This window comes from Protomyctophum parallelum (genome assembly GCF_964188405.1).
Source record: "Protomyctophum parallelum genome assembly, chromosome: 19".
NCBI classification, from domain to species: Eukaryota; Metazoa; Chordata; class Actinopteri; order Myctophiformes; family Myctophidae; genus Protomyctophum; species Protomyctophum parallelum.
The window spans coordinates 44,680,780-44,705,683 of record NC_139717.1 but is presented as its reverse complement, the minus strand read 5'-3'; the positions used below and the strand labels follow the sequence as shown (position 1 = coordinate 44,705,683).

Sequence of the window (24,904 nt, the reverse complement as noted above, 5' to 3'; positions counted from 1 at the left end):
TAAAATAAGTGCTAAAATATTTTTTTTGGGGGGGGGGAGAAACGGCCGTTGCCTAGCAGCGCCTTGCTACGTCCCGCCCGCGCCTGTTTGGCTGCGCTTTGTCCACAGCCCCTCCTATTTTCTCAGAATCTACGCTGCCTCTGCGTAGATTGATCATAACAGCAATGTCATGTCCTAATTTCTGACTTCATGATGCATCTGGGTTACAATATTAATGCTTCTAAAGAGAGATCAAACTGACTAATGTAAGATCTCACCTCCCGGCTTTGGGAGAAATACTTGAAAAGGCGGAGGTTTTCAGAGTGACCACTGGTGTACTTACATCGTGCAGACTGTACCAAGTGCCAGGGGGGGCAGGTAGTAGGTACGGTGTACTTACATCGTGCAGACTGTACCAAGTGCCAGGGGGCAGGTAGTAGGTACGGTGTACTTACATCGTGCAGACTGTACCAAGTGCCAGGGGGGGCAGGTAGTAGGTACGGTGTACTTACATCGTGCAGACTGTACCAAGTGCCAGGGGGCAGGTAGTAGGTACGGTGTACTTACATCGTGCAGACTGTACCAAGTGCCAGGGGGGGCAGGTAGTAGGTACGGTGTACTTACATCGTGCAGACTGTACCAAGTGCCAGGGGGCAGGTAGTAGGTACGGTGTGCTTACATCGTGCAGACTGTACCAAGTGCCAGGGGGCAGGTAGGCAGCCAGCTCCACACTGCCCTGGTCTAAGACGGGGCTGATAAGGAGGGATTTCCCCCACATGAACTGGCGCTCTATGGTCTGACAGTTGGGGTCGGTGGGAAACCTGAGGAGGAAGACATGCATGTGATGTTCTGTTGTTTAGGTCGGGAAACAATGTATATATGTTTTCCTACAATATTATAATAACAATAAGTACTATGCTAAGCAGTGGTTTTCAACCTTTTTTATATCAAGGGTCCATTATTTATTCAGCATTTGAGCCACCGACCACCATTTGATGAGATTTTGCCAAGCACACCCAGAGCTAAAGAATATTTTGTAATTGTTGGATAAGATTTTCGCACAATACCATTCCGTATGTATGTAGTACCATAGGATAAACAACAGGCAAACATTGATCAAAATAATTATTATTTTACAAGCTCTAATTGTGTAGACCTGAAAATTAAATGGCCTACAGGTGTTTAATCCCTTTTGGTGTTTTAAACATTATGTTATAATTTAGCTATTGAAAAATAGCAGATCTACAAGCTCATAGCGCGCCACCGAGTGGCGTGCTACGAGCAATTTTTTGAAAGATCATGAACATGTGGTGCAAAGCTTTGAATATATATACTCTTTCAGAGCGAACGTTTTTAACTCAAATCTTTGCTTCTGGGAGGTGGTCCCTGAAACAACACATTTTCAGATGGGGGTCGGCGGCCAATTTCATATATTTCTGGGGGTCCTTGACATGAAATATTGAGAACCACCGATATATAGAAACATGAGGATTTTTCAGGATTTCTTTAAAATAAGAAATCGACGTCAGGCCTAAATGGGTTAACAGTGATTTAACTCTTGGTTTCATTGTGTACACATAGCAGAGCAGACCCGCACTCCATGAAGAGAGGCCGGGCCACGGTCTCAGCTGCAGTGTGGGCGTGGTGGAACAGAGTGTAGAGCAGAGGAAGGAGGGAGTAGCGGAGGTTCAGCACGCTCCTCATGGCCTCCTGAGCCCGCTGCCCAAACACATACGGCTCCTGAGGCTGGGAGGGACGCACGCACGCACGCACACATGCACACGCGCACACACGCACACACACACTTTAGGACGCCATTGAAGATAGCCAAAAGACGGTTAAATAATGAAATAGTCCAAAAACAGCTGAAAGTAGCAGATGTGAGTTTATGGATTAGCTATTGTTCGGTGCGTGACATGGCACAGACCTATGTGTAAAGTAAAGTAATAAGTAAATTATGTCAAATCATTAACCCTAACACCAAACGTGAATATTTTCATAATTGTAAATCTAACTATGTTTTAACCATGAACCATATTAGAGACGGAATCCAAAGGAAGGTACGCACATCTCTAAAAAAGAGAAAACGTTCAGGTGCTGAACTAAAGGATACGTGCAGGAGAAGGAGAAGGAGTCCACACACTGTTTCGTAGCTACTGTACCACCACAGGATATTTATTTATTTAAATAAATATCATGTGGGAGCTACGAAACAGTGTGCGGACGACTTCTCCTTCAGACCAGATTCTAAAAACTGTCTTCTACATCCTGACAGTTTTCTGAGAAAGCCATGTTTCTATGTCAGTCGATTTTTCAAAAATAGCAGACCTACAAGCTATGAGCTTGTAGGTCTGCTATTTTTCAATAGCTAAAGCATAACATAATGCTAACACCAAAAGGGGTTCCCGCCCCAAAATGGGTTAACCATAAACCAACCATTTATCTAGTGAGGACCAGGAAAAGACAGACAGACAGACAGACAGACAGACAGACAGACAGACAGACAGACAGACAGACAGACAGACAGACAGACAGACAGACAGACAGACAGACAGACAGACAGACAGACAGACAGACAGGGTGTCTCACGGCGTTGGGCCTGTCGTTGTGGTTCCTCATGAAGGGATAGAAGGCTCCCAGCTGCATCCAGCGGACACACAGCTCCTCCACGGCGTCTCCCTCGAAGCCGCACACATCCGCCCCCGCCAGAGGCACTCCGAACAGGCCGAAGCGCAGGACCGCTGCATGGGGGGGAACATCAAAGGAACATCAAAGGAACATCAAACTAGAGCTTAAACCCATTTAGACCTGACGCTCTGAGAGAATATTGGGTTAAACCCATTTAGATCTGACGTCGACATTAAAAAACAGTTTTTCTGAAATACAGTTTTCTGAAATACGTCATATCAGTGGTGCTCAATATATCATGTCACAAGGACCCCAACAATTATATTTATTTGACTGCCAACCCCCATTTGAAAATATGTTGTTCCAGGGACCCCCCCCCCCCCCCCCCCAGAAGCAAAGCTTGGAGTTAAAAATGTTCACTGTGAAAGCATATATTCAAAGATTTGTGGCACATTTACAAGATTTCTCAAATATAGCAGATCTACAAGCTCGTAGCGCGGCACTCGGTGCCACGCTATGAGCTTATAGATCTGCTATTTTTGAAAATAGCTAAAGTATAACACAATGCTTTAAAACACCAAAAGGGGTTCCCGCCCTGAATGGGTTAAACCCATCTCTTCCATTCCTTCTGAATAGCAACACTGCGTGGTGTCTCAAAATGCTTCATTTCAAGTACCCCCAGTTTTGGTACTGTATGCACCAAAGAATATCGGTGTTTAGTTCAAACAGGAGTTAGACTTTTAAGGCAAGGTTTTCCCAAGTAGAAATAAACATTATCCTACATTTCTGAAGAAATTTTAATGAATTAAAACCGATAGTTAGATTTTTATTTTCCCTAGTTCCTAATTATCAATAATTTAGCTGGGCGCCCCCGCCCCCCCAAGGACTGCTGGGGTACTGCATTAAAAGACAGATTAGAAGGCCCTGAATTCCGATTCAATCAATAATGACGGGCGTCTGTTCCTCCTCACCAGGGATGGAGTGGCGCAGCTGCTCCCAGTCGCTGCGGACGTTTCCCGTCCACACGCCGGAGACGCGCCCGATGCCCGGGAAGGACGAGCGGGACAGCACGAAGGGACGCTTCCCACGAACCTTCACCAGAGCACTGGTGAATGGAGGCATACGCACAGTCATGTACATATGCATATACCTTCACCAGAGCACTGAGGAATGGAGGCATACACACAGTCATGTACATATGCATATACCTTCACCAGAGCACTGAGGAATGGAGGCATACACACAGTCATGTACATATGCATATACCTTCACCAGAGCACTGAGGAATGGAGGCATACGCACAGTCATGTACATATGCATATACCTTCACCAGAGCACTGAGGAATGGAGGCATACGCACAGTCATGTACATAATATACATATACCTTCACCAGAGCACTGAGGAATGGAGGCATACACACAGTCATGTACATAATATGCATATACCTTCACCAGAGCACTGAGGAATGGAGGCATACACACAGTCATGTACATAATATACATATACCTTCACCAGAGCACTGAGGAATGGAGGCATGCACACAGTCATGTACATAATATACATATACCTTCACCAGAGCACTGAGGAATGGAGGCATACACACAGTCATGTACATAATATACATATAGCTTCACCAGAGCACTGAGGAATGGAGGCATGCACACAGTCATGTACATAATATACATATACCTTCACCAGAGCACTGAGGAATGGAGGCATACGCACAGTCATGTACATAATATACATATACCTTCACCAGAGCACTGAGGAATGGAGGCATAAACACAGTCATGTACATAATATACATATACCTTCACCAGAGCACTGAGGAATGGAGGCATACACACAGTCATGTACATATGCATATACCTTCACCAGAGCACTGAGGAATGGAGGCATACGCACAGTCATGTACATAATATACATATACCTTCACCAGAGCACTGAGGAATGGAGGCATAAACACAGTCATGTACATAATATACATATACATTCACCAGAGCACTGAGGAATGGAGGCATACACACAGTCATGTACATATAGCTTCACCAGAGCACTGAGGAATGGAGGCATACACACAGTCATGTACATAATATACATATACCTTCACCAGAGCACTGAGGAATGGAGGCATACACACAGTCATGTACATAATATACATATACGTTCACCAGAGCACTGAGGAATGGAGGCATACACACAGTCATGTACATAATATACATATAACTTCACCAGAGCACTGAGGAATGGAGGCATACACACAGTCATGTACATAATATACATATACCTTCACTAGAGCACTGAGGAATAGTACCTTTCCTTTCCTTAGTCCAGTTACCCTGGGTAAACATAGTACCTTTCCTTTCCTTAGTCCAGTTACCCTGGGTAAACATAGTACCTTTCCTTTCCTTAGTCCAGTTACCCTGGGTAAACATAGTACCTTTCCTTTCCTTAGTCCAGTTACCCTGGGTAAACATAGTACCTTTCCTTTCCTTAGTCCAGTTACCCTGGGTAAACATAGTACCTTTCCTTTCCTTAGTCCAGTTACCCTGGGTAAACATACCCTTCCTTTCCTTAGTCCAGTTACCCTGGGTAAACATAGTACCTTTCCTTTCCTTAGTCCAGTTACCCTGGGTAAACATAGTACCTTTCCTTTCCTTAGTCCAGTTACCCTGGGTAAACATAGTACGTTTCCTTTCCTTAGTCCAGTTACCCTGGGTAAACATTGTACCTTTCCTTTCCTTAGTCCAGTTACCCTGGGTAAACATAATACCTTTCCTTTCCTTAGTCCAGTTACCCTGGGTAAACATAGTACCTTTCCTTTCCTTAGTCCAGTTACCCTGGGTAAACATAGTACCTTTCCTTTCCTTAGTCCAGTTACCCTGGGTAAACATAGTACCTTTCCTTTCCTTACACACAACTGTTGCTCCTCCTCTCCATCTAACCTCATAGTCAAATTTGCAGATGACACAACAGTACTTTAAGCTGACGCTGCCAGATCCAAGAAGCTTGCTACACAAATTTGTTTCACAGCTTATTGGGATCTGGGATCTCGGGAGCAAATTCGATGACAGGGCTGTTCCTTTTTTTCAAGATACTTGGTAGATGATTGGATGGGACCGTCTGTCTATCACCGTGTGGGCGTGCAAACACAACCAATCATATTGACGTGTTTCTATAGCGCCACATCCGGTTTCGCACATATCCCTGCCCTTAGCTCACGCTGATTGGTTCGAACCGGAGCTGTTCGGTGTTAGCTCAATCCCCTGAGCGATCTCAGATGGATGCTGTGTTGGGGAACATGGTTACCCAATACCGCCCCCATCTGGCAGAGTCAGGTTAACAGTACTTGGCCCCGATGTTCAATCAGCTAAAGCTGAGGTTGTGGAGGTTGTAGTGAGTGTGTCTGACCTGTGGGTGGCGCTAGCCTCCGTCAGCCCATAGAGGTTGTGGAGGTTGTAGTGAGTGGACAGCTGTTGCTGGGCAGACATGCAGAGTGTGCCAGAGTTTAACCGCCCTCCGACCACTCCTGTTTGTGAAACCACACACGCATGCACGCACACACACACTATAAAATATAGTAGCTATACTAAATATTAAATAACAGAAAAAAATACACAGTATGAGATTAAAGTAGTACTGTAAATACTATAATGGAGTCAGCACACACACACACACACACACACACACACACACACACACACACACACACACACACACACACACACACACACACACACACACACACACCTGGCGTGTAGGGAGGGTTCTCCAGGTCGGTGCCATCCACCGAACCCTGGACAAAACTGGCTGGCTCGTTCATATCCTGGAAGGAGAGAGAGAGGACTCGTTCATATCCTGGAAGGAGAGAGAGAAGGACTTGTTCATATCCTGGAAGGAGAGAGAGGACTCGTTCATATCCTGGAAGGAGAGAGAGGACTCGTTCATATCCTGGAAGGAGAGAGAGAAGGACTCGTTCATATCCTGGAAGGAGAGAGAGAAGGACTCGTTCATATCCTGGAAGGAGAGAGAGAGGACTCGTTCATATCCTGGAAGGAGAGAGAGAAGGACTCGTTCATATCCTGGAAGGAGAGAGAGAGGACTCGTTCATATCCTGGAAGGAGAGAGAATGACTCGTTCATATCCTGGAAGGAGAGAGAGAGGACTCGTTCATATCCTGGAAGGAGAGAGAGAAGGACTCGTTCATATCCTGGAAGGAGAGAGAGAAGGACTCGTTCATATCCTGGAAGGAGAGAGAGGACTCGTTCATATCCTGGAAGGAGAGAGAAGGACTCGTTCATATCCTGGAAGGAGAGAGAGAGGACTCGTTCATATCCTGGAAGGAGAGAGAGAGGACTCGTTCATATCCTGGAAGGAGAGAGAGAAGGACTCGTTCATATCCTGGAAGGAGAGAGAGAAGGACTCGTTCATATCCTGGAAGGAGAGAGAGGACTCGTTCATATCCTGGAAGGAGAGAGAGGACTCGTTCATATCCTGGAAGGAGAGAGAGAAGGACTCGTTCATATCCTGGAAGGAGAGAGAGAGGACTCGTTCATATCCTGGAAGGAGAGAGAGAGGACTCGTTCATATCCTGGAAGGAGAGAGAATGACTCGTTCATATCCTGGAAGGAGAGAGAGAGGACTCGTTCATATCCTGGAAGGAGAGAGAGAAGGACTCGTTCATATCCTGGAAGGAGAGAGAGGACTCGTTCATATCCTGGAAGGAGAGAGAAGGACTCGTTCATATCCTGGAAGGAGAGAGAGAGGACTCGTTCATATCCTGGAAGGAGAGAGAGAAGGACTCGTTCATATCCTGGAAGGAGAGAGAGAAGGACTCGTTCATATCCTGGAAGGAGAGAGAGGACTCGTTCATATCCTGGAAGGAGAGAGAGGACTCGTTCATATCCTGGAAGGAGAGAGAGAAGGACTCGTTCATATCCTGGAAGGAGAGAGAAGGACTCGTTCATATCCTGGAAGGAGAGAGAGAAGGACTCGTTCATATCCTGGAAGGAGAGAGAGGACTCGTTCATATCCTGGAAGGAGAGAGAGAATGACTCGTTCATATCCTGGAAGGAGAGAGAGAAGGACTTGTTCATATCCTGGAAGGAGAGAGAATGACTCGTTCATATCCTGGAAGGAGAGAGATGACTCGTTCATATCCTGGAAGGAGAGAGAATGACTCGTTAATATCCTGGAAGGAGAGAGAGGACTCGTTCATATCAAAACATGTATGAAGCGCATACAATACTACCATAAGACATATGACAGTGAGATCACAGATGCAACAAACCTGTTATCACCACTGATAAGTGTGAGGCTGAGTGTACTGTAGTGTGTGCACTAGTCTGTTTACAGAAAACTAAAATAGAAAGTGTTAAAATAATGAAACTAAATAAAAACTCAAATGAACAATGCAAAACTAACTTGATTGAATTGAATGGTAAAGTCTCATTCTTTAGTTTTCCTACCATCATATCTGAAGTCATGGCTTCTTTAATCCCACCCTTTGTCTCCCTCAGAGGAGCTCTGGTCTGCCTAAACCCAGGGGACACTAACTAGTCAATTAGAATGCAGTCTGAAAAATCTGACAAACACATCTTGATCACATAGGTGTATAGACCGATTCCGTAGCGGGTCTCATGGTCGCAGCCTACGTATTTCCTGTAGGCGGACTCGACGTAGCTGCGGGGGTAAAACCCTCACCAGGCGCACCTCTTCCACTACAGTGAACGGCAGAGTGACTGATGTTAGTTTGCCTCAAACTTTACTCCTTTACCTGCTTTTTTACTAACACTAACATTACAAAGATGCCCAGAACATCGAGAAGATGAACCTGTGTAGTTTATGGCTGCTCCAACAGTAGTGGCAACATAAAAATTAAATAAAAACGGAATGTCTAATATCCACCGCGGTGGCGGAGACCAGAGCCATTGAGCAATGGTTGAGACAAAGCAGTGAAAGATACGTAACACCAGTCTTACCCAATACCAAATATTTCTGTTTTATTAACACAAGGCTGCTGTACTTTATACCTCATACTTTAAATGCTTAGTATGAGGTATAAAATACAGCAGCCTTGTGTTCATAAAACAGAAAGATTGGGTATTGGGTAAGACTGAAATTATGTAGGATTCTTCACTGCTTTGTCTCAACCATTACTCAATGGCTCTGGTCTCAGCCATCGCAGTGGATATTAGACATTCCGTTTTATTTTATTTGTTATGTTGCCACTACTGTTGGAGCAGCCATAAACTACACAGGTTCATCTCGATGTTCTGGGCATCTTTGTAATGTTAGTGTTAGTAAAAAAGCAGGTCAAGGAGTAAAGTTTGAGGCAAACTAACATCAGTCACTCTGCCGTTCACTGTAGTGGAAGAGGTGCGCCTGGTGAGGGTTTTACCCCCGCAGCTACGTCGAGTCCGCCTACAGGAAATACGTAGGCTGCGACCATGAAACCGGTACGGAATCGGTCTATATACTAATGTGGGTGAGGTTTGAACAAAAATGGTGGTAGTAACAAAAAGTGTGTTGTGCAAAAATCTGCCTCCCGGTGGCAGGCTCATGTGAACACTTTGGGATGGAGGTTCTTCCTTGGCTTCCCGGGAATGTGAATACGGACAGGAGCGAAAGCCTTATATAATAGTTCCCATGGCCTGCATCTCATTTCCAATAAGTAATTCTGCAATTCAGCGTGCTTCCTCTTTCACTTCTCTTTGAAAGTCACCCCATGTGATTTCTGACGTGACAGCTGAGGCCAGCTGTGGTCAAATGGACCTCCCTGAAATGACCCTTCATTCCTATGTTGAGTAAACCACTGGAAGGACGATTGTGCTATGTAGATGAGGTAGGATTCAATATTCCAATTACCACCAACTGCATTTGTTTACTCTGTGCCCTATATGGGTTCTCTATCCTGATTGGATAAAATTGGTAACCTGACATGAAAATACATTTTCTGTTTAATAAGGAGCTAGCGAGACAGGGAGAGGGAGCAATGAGTACCATCAGAATATAGAGCCATTTAACAACCCTATTTTAACCAAAGACTTACCCTAAATTAGTTGGTATATCACACTTTTTCAAAAATGTTAAAAAGGCAGATGTACAAGGCAGTGATGCGCTGCGTGCGAGCTTGTATATAGCTTGTATATCTGCCATTCTAAAATCCCAGTTTTAATGGGTTAATGGGCTAAACCAGTCAAATTCTCGATATTTCACAAATAAAAGCACCAGCCTGTATGAATTAAGGTGTCCACCACATTAATTCGGTCCCACTCCCTTTCTGTAAGGAGCTTAAGACTTGCAGTGAGACTTATGTATTAAGTACCTGTATTGACAATATTTGTCAATATAGGTTTTATTTTTGTCCACAATATCTCTCCCATTTCTCTTTTTTTAAAGATAAATGTATTTATTGTGTATGCAATATATTTTGATTGATTCTATTTATATGACCATTCCAAGGACTCAAATTCAAAAATAGTACACTAGCTAAGAGCGGGTCTGTTTTTCTTTTTTTCCCCTACCCAACCCCAGCGAGAGAGAGAGAGAGAGAGAGAGAGGTGTGTGCAAAATCTTTGTGTGATGGGGACTGTTTTTACATTATCAGAGAAAAGATATATAAACAAACAAAAGGCTATCTATGGATTCTATGCGATCTGTGAAAACTTTCATTCTGCAACATCATTTTATAAAGTGTCTTTTATGTCTGCTTCATGTCTTTTTTGTCTGCTTCATGTCTCTGGGACCCCCACTATACATTGGGGGTCCCAGAGACAGAAATGCCATTAAATGGGGGGTCCGTAATGCACGTCAAACTGGAGATCCTTGAAATTAAAATGGTGGAGAATCACTGCTGGAGCCGTACAAATCTTCTCTCATTGGGGTCCCTGGGTGGCATATCTTTTCAAATGGGGGTCCGCGGGGTTAATTGGTGTCAATTTGGGGGTCCTTGACGTGAAAAAGTTTGGGAACCACTGTAGTAGAGCACAAAGAGTATGAACCGAACTGATTTGTCATACTGGTATAAGATATAATTTGATGAGAATGATGAAACATGAAGGTTGTCCACAACCTTTTGACAGTATTTCTGTGTACAGCTTCACTTTTACATACTTTATTGTCCCAGCAGGATGATGACATGGGACAAGTCTGTCCACACATAAGTCTATAGGGTACTGTAATGTTGCTGTAAATATTATTAGAATGTATAATTATTTTTGTATTTGATTGGGTGTTTTTTTTTTAACTATAGTGTCACTTTCTTTTTTAGAAAAGTCTCCTGTGGACAAGTGGTGAAAACTAGCACATGTGCTAACACACTGTAAACGATGCATCTACAATTTGTGCAACTGTGCAATGAGCAATGTAATTGTTATGTCCATATCAAATAAATAAACCAACGTAAACATAGTACTTTAAAGCAGGGGTTCTCAACCTGTGGGTCGGGACCCCTTTGGGGGGGGGGGGGGGGGGTCGCCAAATTATTTGGGGGGTCCCTAAAATATTAAAAAAAAAAGAAGAAAAAAAAGTTGTTTCTTGTTTTTGCAATTTACATACCGGTTGTACACAGAGTACATGCATGAACTTTCCTTAATGATTATATCTGGTTTCAGTATTGACTTATGATATATTTTCTCTATTATAAGGTTATTTTTGTCTATGTAGAGTTAAAGGACCACTTCACCTCTTTTCAACCGACCTTCATATAATTGGTCCTCACGAACTAAAAGTTCATGATACAATGTGTCCTACTCTGTCTGTGTCTCAAGGGAGGGCTGTGGGCAGTTCAGAAACCCGTCATCATCGATGGGGAACAAGTTAATAGAAACGGCAAGCTTTCTGTTCCTGAAAAGTTGCGATGCGAAAATGGAACTATGGAAGCATTCTCACGGTAATATAAATCTAAATATATATTTGTAAAATAAATACATTTTCTGAACTGCCCACAGACAAAAATAAATGTGTTATTTTATCATGAACAATAGTGAGGACCAATTATATGAAGATAAGGTGAAGTGGTCCTTTAAAGATCAAATGAAAGTAGTGTAACCGTTGTTGCTGTTGTGTTCCCTTTAGATCATCAATGCTGAACAGAAGAAGAGAAGAAATGCGTTCTAGTAAATCAAGTTTACCAAGGGTAACTGGACTAAGCATTAGATACTTGTTTACAGCCAGGCCCTGTACATGGAGCATTTCATGGTAGTGGTTCAATGCCTTGTCCAAGGGCACTTCAACGGTGGTAATTTTAACGTGTCGGACCGCTGATTCGAACTGGCGACCTTCCAGTATCTAGACCGCTCCGCAATCCACTCGGCCACCGCTGCCACTATAACAGTGTTGTCACCAACCAGTGTCCACAGCAGAGTTACTCCACCAAAAGTACCTGACAGTTGACCCAGTTGAAGACAGCCATGATGCTACAGACAGGAAGCTGCCATTGTTTCTCCTTCTTATTTCTGTTATTCACGCTTCATCTTAGTCCCACACTGGCTTACTTCCTGAAACACTGCACTATCCATTACTCTGAAAATGTCACTGAGGGTGTTTCAGTGGACTGTTCTGGTAGTGGTCTGTATAGTATACCAGATGACATTCCTGGATACGTTAACACTAGGAAGTCGGAGCAGCCGTTCTGACCGAATTTGAGATTTCAACGTTTATTTTCTTAGCCCATGGAGTCCAGAGAAAGTTCCCCTTGCATGACTTTGTCTAAATATTCGATTGAAATCATCTGTTTTTTTTTCCATTTGAAACGTTTTGTAAATATGATTTTAGGCATATATCTCTTACTCAGTCTGACTATATCGGCCCATTCGACCGCTCTCACCCTTTATCCCCCGCACCCCCGCACCACTCGTTCACACCTCTTCAGCTGGAGACGACATTGTTGCCTACACGCACTCACTTTTATTTTTATTTTCTTCCCTCTCTTATAAATACATTATTATACACCCAATGAAAATGTACACTTCACGGATTATATAGGCCATTTGGAATTAGAACAATCGGTAGAAAATTGGCCGAGAATAGCACAATAGCACATTGTTGCCTAAATGTACGCACTTTTCTGAAAATGGTTAATCTGCAAGCTGCCCGACATTTCCTTTTCACTTGATATCGTTTCGTAGAGAGGGCCTACACAAGCCAGAATTACGTAGTTTACATGGTATTTAGATTTTTTTTAAATGAGCAAAAAATAAGCGAGTTATGTAAAGGGTGGAGGGAAAAAGGCGATTATTTGGCACAATCAATCAAATATATATTAATTACATCGCGTAGCCTATAATGTTTCCCCCTCTATATAAAAATGACAATATATAACTCTAATGTCGTATTTCGTCATGTATGTGAACTATAGGCTGCTTGTAATACGTTGGTCAACTAGTAGTTGGGCAGGCTAAATATAATAGTAGGCTATAAGCCCGTTTTCAGCTAAATGCGGAAATGTCCAGGCTAAATAACTTATCGACGGGAGTCGTGTTAATATTTATTTACTCGTCATTGTCATGTTCACTCCAAATCAGCAAGTATTATGTAATAAATAAATTAATTTCGTGGCTTTTTGTTCTCTTTTCTCCAGGCTCATTATACCCTGCATCGAGATGAGCTCTGCGACAGCCGTGCTGTTTTCAATTAAGGGGTTAACACTGACGGCCAATAAAATCCCAAAGATAAGCAGTGCAGATATTTTGCATATATCAAATCTAACGATGTTGGACCTGAGTTTCAATTTAATAACTCATGTAGATGACGGGGCTTTTGTCCCTTTGGTGCAACTTAAAGTGCTCCGTATGGACAATAACCTACTAACAACACTGACAGACAATATGTTTCAAGGACTGTCAAACCTCTCAATACTGAGCTTGGAAGAAAACTATATCCAATTTGTTGACTCTGCTGCGTTCAAGTTACTCTCCAACTTGCAGACACTAAGCATGCCATCCAATCAAACTACGGATATCATCAACATCTTACAACAACTACCACGCTTGCACATGCTGGCAATCTTTAGTGATGAGTTAGAGTCTTTTCAGTCAAAAGATCTGCCATTCAACATGACCTCTGAGCTCAGGGAGTTGATAGTTGGTGATTCACCGTCAATGAAAAAGTTTAGCATCACAACAGCTGTATTTCCACATCTCGAGACAATCGACCTGACCGGCTGTACTGGCAAAGGATTGGAGTGGGACATACCAGACAAGTATTTTCTCAGGAATATAACTAAGGTGTCTTTTAATAGTGATTTGATAACGTTTAACTCCATCAGAAAGGCTCTACAGAGCCTTGATTCACTAGCATACCTACAACTGTATGACATGGATAATTGGATCAAAAGAGGGCTCTTAAATATTGCCTGCAAAATACCCACTCTGAGGACACTCAACATAAATCTCTGCATTACTACCAACCTAACTGAAAAACTGTCACCTTGTACTCAGCTAATTAACCTGGATCTATCGGATAGTGACCTGACTGAAATGTCAAAGGGCTCAATAAAACAAATGAAACAACTCAGTCACCTGAACCTCACATCCAACACACTTTCCAAAGTGCCAGACGATGTTAAACATCTCTCCATGCTACAAATCCTAGACCTGCGTCACAATCATATTAATGATTTAAGCTGCTCAGACTTCTTAAATTTAACCAGACTCACACACCTTCATCTAGATAACAATGACATCTCTGAACTCAAACAGTGCTTATTTCAACATCTTAATGAGCTAAAGGCTCTGACTTTGAATGACAATTACATATGGACGATTGGTGACCCGTTCAAGATTGGTCTACAGAAACTAGAATTACTGGATTTAAATGAGAATGTTGTCGTAGGGCTCAGCCAGGGGGATTTTATCAATCTGAAATCACTCAAACAATTAGATATTAGCCTAATTATTTATATGGAAGCCAATACATTGTCAGAGCCACCTCACCATACACTGAACAGACTGAAGACATTTACAATACAATTTAGCACAAATCGTTGTGCATACAAATTCAATGCCATATCAGCCTTTGTCTCGACTATGAAGAATTTTGAACATTTTACAGCTGAGAATGTGGAAACCCTTTCGCTTGCGATTGCTCCAACTCTGACTTCCAGCAGTGGATGCTGAACAGCCAAACGCTGGTAGCTGGTGCTCACCGCTACACTTGTGGCTTTCCTCTGGCTAAAAAGGGAACCAGGTTACTGGACTTTGACTACCACTCCTGTTTGGTGGACGCTAGCTTCATCTGCTTCATTTCCTCCACTTGTGTGATTGTGCTAACTCTGCTCACATCCTTCACCTACCACTTCCTGCATCTTCTCTACGGCTACTACCTGTTCCTGGCCTTCCTTTACGATGCCACGCAAAGAAAGAGGGGGTCTCCTCAGCGCTACGATGCCTTCATCTCCTACAACGTTCACGATGAGCTCTGGGTATACAGAGAGATGCTTCCAGTGCTGGAGGGAGAGCAGGGCTGGAGACTGTCCCACCAGGTACAAACTAGGGCATTCACTTCTAGTCATTTTTTACTAGTTGCCTAGTTTACTAGTCGACTAGTTGTTTAACTATCTATTATGTAAAAAAAAAAAAAAAACTTTTTTTTCTTTTCATTTTTTCGGAAATAAATTTAAAAACTGTGTACATTGGTGACTATAACTATAATCTACCTGATCTTGAGGCCTACAAAATCAGGAAAAAAAAAATATTTTATTTTATTATTTTCTTATCAACTAGTCAACTAGTACCAACAAGGTTGACTAGTGGATTTACTACCAGTAAATACCAGTTACCAGTTTCTTAAAGGGACACTTCACCCTTTTTGCAAAAAAATATATGTTAATGTTGTTTAGAAGCTTTAGAACACTTTCCTGGGGGTCTTTATGTGTGTAATATGTGGTTTTAGATATTTTAGATTGTAGCAGTGAGCCCAGTGTCTCTGATGTCATGGACACTGGGCTCAATTCCTTCCTGGACTACAATTCCCATAATACTTTGGTGCACTGCTCCTCCTTGTGGATAGGGCAGGTCTGTCTTACTGAGACCACATGCAGTCCAGGAAGTAAGTGATCCCAGTGTCCATGACATCAGAGACACTGGGCTCACTGCTACAATCTAAAATATCTAAAACCACATATTACACACATAAAGACCCCCAGAAAAGTGTTCTAAAGCTTCTAAATGTCATTACCATGTTTTAGCAAAAAGGGTGAAGTGTCCCTTTAATGCCGAGTACAAACCTGTCTCTCACTTTACTGTATAAACAACATGTCTCTTTTTATCACCAAATCACAACAAGATGTGTCAAGAGACTTTACATATTGAGCAGAAACCCAGCATTGTCCCGCCACCCGGAGCTATAGCATTTTGAGACGGCTTGCCTCAAATAGTTTTGAATCTCATTTGCGATAATGTTGTTACAGAGGGAACATTTCAATTTTGCTTCTGGGGGGTTCCTGGAATAACATATTTTCATTTGGGGGCGGAGGCATGTTACATAAAATTGACATATACTTGACATGAAATATTGAGCACCACTGAAACATAAGGTTTTTCAGAAAACTGTCAGGATTTAGAAGACATTATTTTTACATTTTGACATCAGGCCTAAATGGGCTAGTCTGCCTTTCCTTTACATAATATGATCCTGCGGCAGAGCATATATCGCCTCACTTCTTCTGTCATACAGAGTCCAAATAAAAATGAATTGACCGCTAACTGGACTTAAAACAATCCTATAGTATGAATTATTCGCGCCATAAAAGAAATAATTCGTCCTGGAAGCAAGATGTTACCACGTTTCCTGCCCAGATATTCAAACATATTTATTCTGGGACTGGGATGTGGCCGGAGATTATAGTGACCCTTTGTTACTCAGAATCACAATTCTTACAAGGTACGAGATTCTCTTTTTGTGGTCCACAAAACATTTGATAAAAGTGTTAAGTGCTTTATCAAGGTGTCGTCCACTGTAAGTTTTTGTATTCACTTGTGCTTTCGTTTGAAATGTACCCACTACCCAGTCTGCATACTGTGAAATACTAATTTCAATCAATCAATCAAACCGCGGAGGAAGATTGCAGGACATGAATTTCACTCAAACTTCACAAAACCAAATATATGCCAACAAATATATGCCCGTATACTCCTATCAAGTGTCTACTTTCACTGCACAGACTTCCGTTATATCCCCCCCCCCCATATTATAATAGATTTGGCAAATGATGAAATAAAATCAGTGCAAGTTTGACAGGGGCATATTTTAATACTGGACCGTTATCTGAGCCGGTTTTATTGGCCACTGGGTACCTTTTGATCGACACTGTGTTTGATCAAGACAGGCCTGCCCTGCACCACCTTGATGATTTGAGAATAGCCGATCTACAAGCCGATTACAATGCACGATGCAACGCATTGCGAGCTTGTAGATTGGCTAATTTCAAAGGATATTTATATACTATTTGATGAATTGAAATGGGACATCCTGCATAATGAGTACTTTTACTTTTGGTACTTTAAGCACATTTTGATACACTTTTGTACTTTCACTCAAGTACATTTTGAATTGCGGGCTTTTACTTGTAACAGTCCGAGTACTTGATTGATTGATTGATGTATTAGCAGTTTGCAGAATTACAGTACATTTCAAGTACAACTCAATACAACATGTGTTAACTGTGAGTGGACGACACCATAAAGCATTACACTTGTTTACAATAGGGCCCACCATTTTCAATTCATCAAAACAATTAGAGACGTACGAATATACACAACTATATAGTCAAAACAGGAACTCATCATGGAGGTAAAAAGGTAAAAGAAACACATACAGTGAGGGGGAAAAGGGGGTGGGTGGGGGATTCAGATTTCTACATTGCGGTATATTGATACTTTCACTTAAGTAAACTAATTGAGTACTTTCCTCCCCCCCCCCACTGGACACACACTGGTCTGATTAACCCATTCTGACCTGAGATCAGATTAAAAAAATGTCAGTCGTTCTTCGATTTTTCAAAAAATAGCAGACCTACAAGCCTATAGCGCGCCACTCGGTGGCGCGCTATGAGCTTGTAGATCTGCTATTTTTCAATAGCTAAAGCATAACATGATGCTAACACCAAAATGGGTTCCCGTTCAGAATGGGTTAAATCCATTTAGTGGAGTTTATTATAATTCGGTCTTGTCAGAAGAAGTGAGGGATTGTTCTCGTAACTTTACTGCACACATTCATGCGAAACAGACTATAAAATGACAGCAGATTTGATTTAATAATGGTGGTTGCATTAGTTTCATTCTTACAAACTTTCCGACTAATTAGGTGAAATATTGAATTCATCAACAGAGCATAGAATATTAACACATGGTCATCAACAAATACAACTATATTTACAAAGGACTCTCTATATGTTGGGTGAAAGATAGAGAAGCACTTTAGAAGTTTAAATCTGTGTTCAACAAATGTTTGACCCAAAATCAGATGACATATTTTTGTTGTTGTAAAGTGGGTGTCTGTGTGACGATACAACGGTTTTCATGTTGGATCACATATTATAATAGATTTGGCAAATGATGAAATCATAAAATCAGTGCAAGTTTGACAGGGGCATATTTTAATACTGGACCGTTATCTGAGCCGGTTTTATTGGCCACTGGGTACCTTTTGATCGACACTGTGTTTGATCAAGACAGGCCTGCCCTGCACCACCTTGATGATTTGAGAATAGCCGATCTACAAGCCGATTACAATGCACGATGCAACGCATTGCGAGCTTGTAGATTGGCTAATTTCAAAGGATATTTATATACTATTTGATGAATTGAAATGGGACATCCTGCATAATGAGTACTTTTACTTTTGGTACTTTAAGCACATTTTGATACACTTTTGTACTTTCACTCAAGTACAATTTGAATTGCGGGCTTTTACTTGTAACAGTCTGAGTACTTGATTGATTGATTGATGTATTAGCAGTTTGCAGAATTACAGTACATTTCAAGTACAACTCAATACAACATGTGTTAACTGTGAGTGGACGACACCATAAAGCATTACACTTGTTTACAATAGGGCCCACCATTTTCAATTCATCAAAACAATTAGAGACGTACGAATATACACAACTATATAGTAAAAACAGGAACTCATCATGGAGGTAAAAAGGGAAAAGAAACACATAGTGAGGGGAAAAAGGGGGTGGGTGGGGGATTCAGATTTCTACATTGCGGTATATTGATACTTTCACTTAAGTAAACTAATTGAGTACTTTCCTCCCCCACCACTGCCAGCTACAGTACCAGTCTGGAGGGAACCATGTTGGCTTAAAGCTAAGAGGTGTTGAAGATAAACTGTGGCACTGTGGTAATTAATTATGGCTTTATTATTAAAGCTGCACATGTCCTCTCCTCTCCTGTGTGCTTAGCTACCGTCTGTTTGACGAGCAGAAGGACATATTGATCCTGGTGTTCCTGGAGGACATCCCGGCCCACCAGTTGTCTCCCTACTACCACATGAAGAAGCTGGTGAAGAGCCACACCTACCTGAGCTGGCCGCAGGCTGGACAGCACCCCGGGCTGTTCTGGCAGAACCTACGCAGAGCCATGGATGCAGACGCCGATCTGTGCTCGAGTATCTAATCCATTTATTAAAGGACCACTTCACCACTTTTCAACCTACAGTATCATCATATAATAGGTCCTCACTAATAATCATGAAAAAATGGAGCAATCCTTTTCTACTCGGTCTGTGTCTCATAGGAGGGGTGTGGGCAGTTCAGAAACAGTCTTCCAGTGACATCATCGATGGGGAATACAAGCTAATAAAAACTGCAGGCTTTCTAGTCCTGAAAAGTTGCAATGCAAAAATGGAAGCCATCGTTCTCACGATAATGAAAATCTAAATATTTTTGTAAAACAATCTTGTTTAAAAAGAAATCTGCCTAATGATGATGTCACTGGAAGACAGTTTCTAAACTGCCCACAGCCGTCCGATGAGACACAGACTGAGTAGAGAAAAATCATGCCAACTTTTCATGATTATTAGTGAGGACCTATTATATGAAGATAGGTTGAAAAGTGGTGAAGTGGTCCTTTAACCCATTTTGAGCTGGGAACGATTCTACAAAATGTCTTCTAAATCAGTTTTCTGGAGAGAAAAAAACATGTTTCTATGTGTCATTCGTTCTCAAACATTTTCATGTCAAGCCGACCGACCCCCACCAGAAAATATGTTGTTCCAGGGACCTTGCCAGAAGCAAAGATTTGAGTTAAAAACGTTCGCTCTGAAAGGATATATTCAAACATTTGGGCCACATTTTCACGATTTAAAAAAGATAGCAGACCTACAACCTAGGGCACTCGTAGGTTTAAAGGAACATTCAGTGATTTGAGTGATTTAGAAACGCACCTACGGACGGCAGCAATTAGAAACTGGCCCCCCGTAAAATCTGAATCCCCAGGCACCCACCCCTTTTTCCCCTCACTGTATATGTTTATTTTCCCTTTTTACCTACTATATGATGATTTCTTGTTTTGACTATATACAGTCAGGTCCGGAAATATTTGGACAGTGACACAATTTTCATAATTTTGGCCCTGTACGGTACCACAATGGATTTGAAATGAAACACTCGAGATGCAATTGAAGTGCAGAATTCCAGCTTTAATTTGAGGGTATTTACAACAAAATTGAAAGAAGGGTTTAGGAATTGCAACAATTTTCAAACATAATCCCCTCATTTTAAAGGACCTTAAGTAATTGGACAAATGAATATAATCATAAACAAAATGTTCATTCTTAATACTTTGTTGAAAAGCCTTTGCAGGCGATGACTGCCTGAAGTCTAGAACCCATGGACATCACCAAACGCTGGGTTTCCTCCTTTTTGATGCTTTCCCAGGCCTTGACTGCAGCTGTCTTCAGTTGTTGTTTGTTTGCAGGTCTTTCTGCCTTAAGTTTTCTCTTAAGCAAGTGGAATGCATTCTCGATCGGATTCAGATCAGGTGATTGACTCGGCCATTGTAGAATTTTCCATTTCTTTGCCTTGTAAAACTGCTGGGAAGCTTTCGCAGTATGTTTTGGGTCATTGTCCATCTGTATGGTGAAGCGCCGTCCAATCAACTTTGCTGAATTTGGCTGAATCTGAGCAGACAGAATGTTCCTATAGACTTCAGAATTCATGAGGCTGCTTCCGTCTGCTGTCACATCATCAATAAACACTAGTGGCCCAGTGCCATTGGAAGCCATGCATGCCCATGCCATCACATTGCCTCCACCATGTTTTACAGATGATGTGGTGTGCTTCGGATCATGAGCCGTTCCAAGCCTTCTCCACACTTTTCTCTTCCCATCATTCTGGTACAGGTTGATCTTAGTTTCATCTGTCCAAAGAATGCTGTTCCAGAATGATGGGAAGAGAAAAGTGTGGAGAAGGCTTGGAACGGCTCATGATCCGAAGCACACCACATCATCTGTAAAACATGGTGGAGGCAATGTGATGGCATGGGCATGCATGGCTTCCAATGGCACTGGGCCACTAGTGTTTATTGATGATGTGACAGCAGACGGAAGCAGCCTCATGAATTCTGAAGTCTATAGGAACATTCTGTCTGCTCAGATTCAGCCAAATTCAGCAAAGTTGATTGGACGGCGCTTCACCATACAGATGGACAATGACCCAAAACATACTGCGAAAGCTTCCCAGCAGTTTTACAAGGCAAAGAAATGGAAAATTCTACAATGGCCGAGTCAATCACCTGATCTGAATCCGATCGAGAATGCATTCCACTTGCTTAAGAGAAAACTTAAGGCAGAAAGACCTGCAAACAAACAACAACTGAAGACAGCTGCAGTCAAGGCCTGGGAAAGCATCAAAAAGGAGGAAACCCAGCGTTTGGTGATGTCCATGGGTTCTAGACTTCAGGCAGTCGTCGCCTGCAAAGGCTTTTCAACAAAGTATTAAGAATGAACATTTTGTTTATGATTATATTCATTTGTCCGATTACTTAAGGTCCTTTAAAATGAGGGGATTATGTTTGAAAATTGTTGCAATTCCTAAACCCTTCTTTCAATTTTGTTGTAAATACCCTCAAATTAAAGCTGGAATTCTGCACTTCAATTGCATCTCGAGTGTTTCATTTCAAATCCATTGTGGTACCGTACAGGGCCAAAATTATGAAAATTGTGTCACTGTCCAAATATTTCCGGACCTGACTGTAGTTGTGTATATATTGGTATGTTTTGATGAATTGAAAATGGTGGGCCCTATTGTAAACACGTGTAATGCTTCATGGTGTCGTCCACTCACAGTTAACGGTTGTTGTATTGACTTGTACTTAATTGAAATGTACTGTAATTCTGCAAACTGTTAATGAATCAATCAACCAATAATAAAAAAAAATGTATCTCGCATGTGGGAAGCTGCACATCTCATTACTGTTGGCCTCTAGACATTGGCTAATTGAATGGAATGCCACTGCCTCTATTTCTTTTTATAATTTATATTTTTTGTCCCACGATTTTGTAACCCATTTTTCACCCCTGTGTCAATCATCCTGTGATGTGATCCTGGGCTCTACACACCCTCCGCCAACCTAGGGAGAGCAACGGACTTAACTCATGCTTCCTTCATGCTTGAGTGTCCAAGTTGCTCCTTTACACCTGACAGGGGGGAGTTTCCCTGGTTGGACGTAGCGCGTGGAAGGAGCACGTTATTCCAACCAGTTCCTTTCCCCTCCATCAGGCGTCCCGGCTGGCCAGGGGGAGGCAGTTTAGAGACCAGGATTACTGCATGTTTTTGTGAGGGTACCTACCCTAGGGGACACGGGGAGAACATGCAAACTCCACACAGAAAGGCCCTTTCGCCAACCCCGCCTTCGGGTATGGGCACTGATGACGCGGAGGAGGAAACACGCCGCCAGCACCCACACGAGCGGGAATCGAACCCAGGACCTTCTAGCTGTGAGGCGACAGCACTACCAACTGTGCCACCGTGCCCCCTGCCTCTCACCCGTTTATAAATAACCTGTAGCCTGTGTTTCTTTATGACCCGACGAAGACTTTCGCTCCATGCTTTGCATGAAAAGGTGAAAATAGTCTGAACTGCTCCAGTACCTTTTGGAGGCCAGAGATGAACTGCTGCAGTACCTTTTGGAGGCCAGAGATGAACTGCTCCAGTACCTTTTGGAGGCCAGAGATGAACTGCTGCAGTACCTTTTGGAGGCCAGAGATGAACTGCTCCAGTACCTTTTGGAGGCCAGAGATGAACTGCTGCAGTACCTTTTGGAGGCCAGAGATGAACTGCTCCAGTACCTTTTCGAGGCCAGAGAGGCGCCGTGACGTCACAGTATAATACTCACAATCCACAGGCCGTCCACCGCGACTTTAGAGTGGAACAGAGCGATGCAGTCCTCCCACCACTGGGTGGCGTCTGGGTTGGTGAAGTCAGGGAAGGCCGTTGGGCCGGGCCACACCTGGACGTATACAACATGGAACTCAACATTTGAAATCCTTTTTTTTTAATTTTATCTCACATCTATGGCTAAATACAGGCACACACAGGAGGAGTACAACCCCTTGTACTCTTTGGTGTCCACATAGGCCTCACTCACACCTAAGACACAAACAAGACACACTTGTGTCCTGTGTCTTCTGTGTGTCATGGCCGCCTCAATGCATTTCCAACGGGAGTGACATGGTTTGAATAACCTTGTTGCATGGGGTGGGGGGGGGGGGGGGGGCAGAAGACAGCCATGCAACAAGGGTTGTGTCATGAAACCATGTGACCCCCATTGGAAATGCGAATATGGTTTCATCTGCGGGTTTGAGTAAATGGTGCGCTGTGACTGGCCAGTCGCTGTGATTGACAGCCTACAACTAAACCTAACCCTATAACCTTAACCTCAGTAAAAACTATACCTAAACCTAACCCTAACCTTATCCTCAGTAAAACTATACCTAAACCTAACCTAACCTTAACCTCAGTAAAACTATACCTAACCCTAACCCTATAACCTTAACCTCAGTAAAACTATACCTAAACCTAACCTCAGTAATACTAACGCAGTGGCTGGGGGGGGGGGGGGGGGGGGGGGGGGGGCGTTTCCAAGAACCCGAATCCGCAGATGAAACCCTTTTAGCATTGGAAATGACACACAGAAGACACAGGACACAAGTGTGTCTTAGGTGTGAGTGAGGCCAACAGCAACAACATCAAAACAAGAGCTATAGTACGGTTTCAACCACGTAAACAAGACGGGGTCTAATAGGGTGTGGCTTCCATGTGGATCTGGACGTCATGTGACCGTTCTATGACATCATATATACCCATTGAGGTCAGTCATGTATGACCTATATCTGTGATGTATGACCCCATATTTGGGCACGGTTTCAGCCCGATCCAACCGATGATTATTTCCAAAACACACACGAACAAAATAATTGCGGAGAAACAAACCTCTGTGGATTATGATTTGTTGCTTATTAGCAGAAGAAATAATGACAATGAGAGAAAGTAGCAAGATATTATGGCAGAGACGGAGAGGGGGAAGACAGAGAGGTGGGAGACCCCTGTTGCTGAACACTTTTCAAAATGTAAAGGATAGATGGGCACTGGACATATGGTGTAAACCAAAGCTCCTCACATACTGTGAGATAAAACGTGTCTATGACACGGAAAACTATGTACTGTATAATCTGTCAAAAAATAAACGATCCTTATGTGCCTAAATTAGAGCTGGCATACTTGGTCTGCATATTGAGACAGGTAGATATGTAGGCACGGTTGGGTTGAGGAGGATAGATTATGTAGTCTGTGTGATCTAAAGGAAATTGAAATTGAAAATGAAATGCATTTTGCTTTTTTATTGTCCATTCTACAACTCAATTAGGGAGAGACTTTTTAATAAGATCATGAATTTATATGGTTGGAGGACTTCGAGAGACTGAAGCGCCTGTTTCAAAAGTACACCTTTTCATTTGCCTCATTCCTTGAAAAGGTCTGGTCAATGAGGAGGAGGGCCATTTACATGTAAAATGGCCACGTTTATTTGTTTTCATTTTTGTTCAAATACTGTATGTATTCATAGTATTCAATAATGCATGTTGGAATTTGAACAGGAAGGACTGTTTCAACGTACTTTGTTAAATGTGTCATGTAATCCCATATGGGATGGGCCAAAGTGGCATGACACGAAAATACATATTTCATTAATTCATACACCACTTACTCAATCCTACAGATTGATCAAATTAAGTTCTATTCATTACAACTTGTCCCAGATTGTAGCTTTTTAACATGAATGCACATGATGT

General features: G+C 42.4%; 1 protein-coding gene across 1 annotated transcript in view; it reads right to left on the bottom strand.

Annotated features, from left to right (window-relative positions):
- LOC310876607 (lysosomal alpha-glucosidase-like) overlaps positions 1 to 24,904 on the bottom strand; it is a gene marked incomplete at its 5' end in the record, with an annotated part of 50,915 nt that overhangs the window by 5,367 nt on the left and 20,644 nt on the right. The window contains 7 exon segments of the mRNA XM_083790189.1: positions 659 to 800; positions 1,577 to 1,725; positions 2,569 to 2,720; positions 3,579 to 3,712; positions 6,020 to 6,137; positions 6,359 to 6,434; positions 22,951 to 23,064. Coding sequence (XP_083646315.1) covers positions 659 to 800; positions 1,577 to 1,725; positions 2,569 to 2,720; positions 3,579 to 3,712; positions 6,020 to 6,137; positions 6,359 to 6,434; positions 22,951 to 23,064 — 885 coding nt within the window.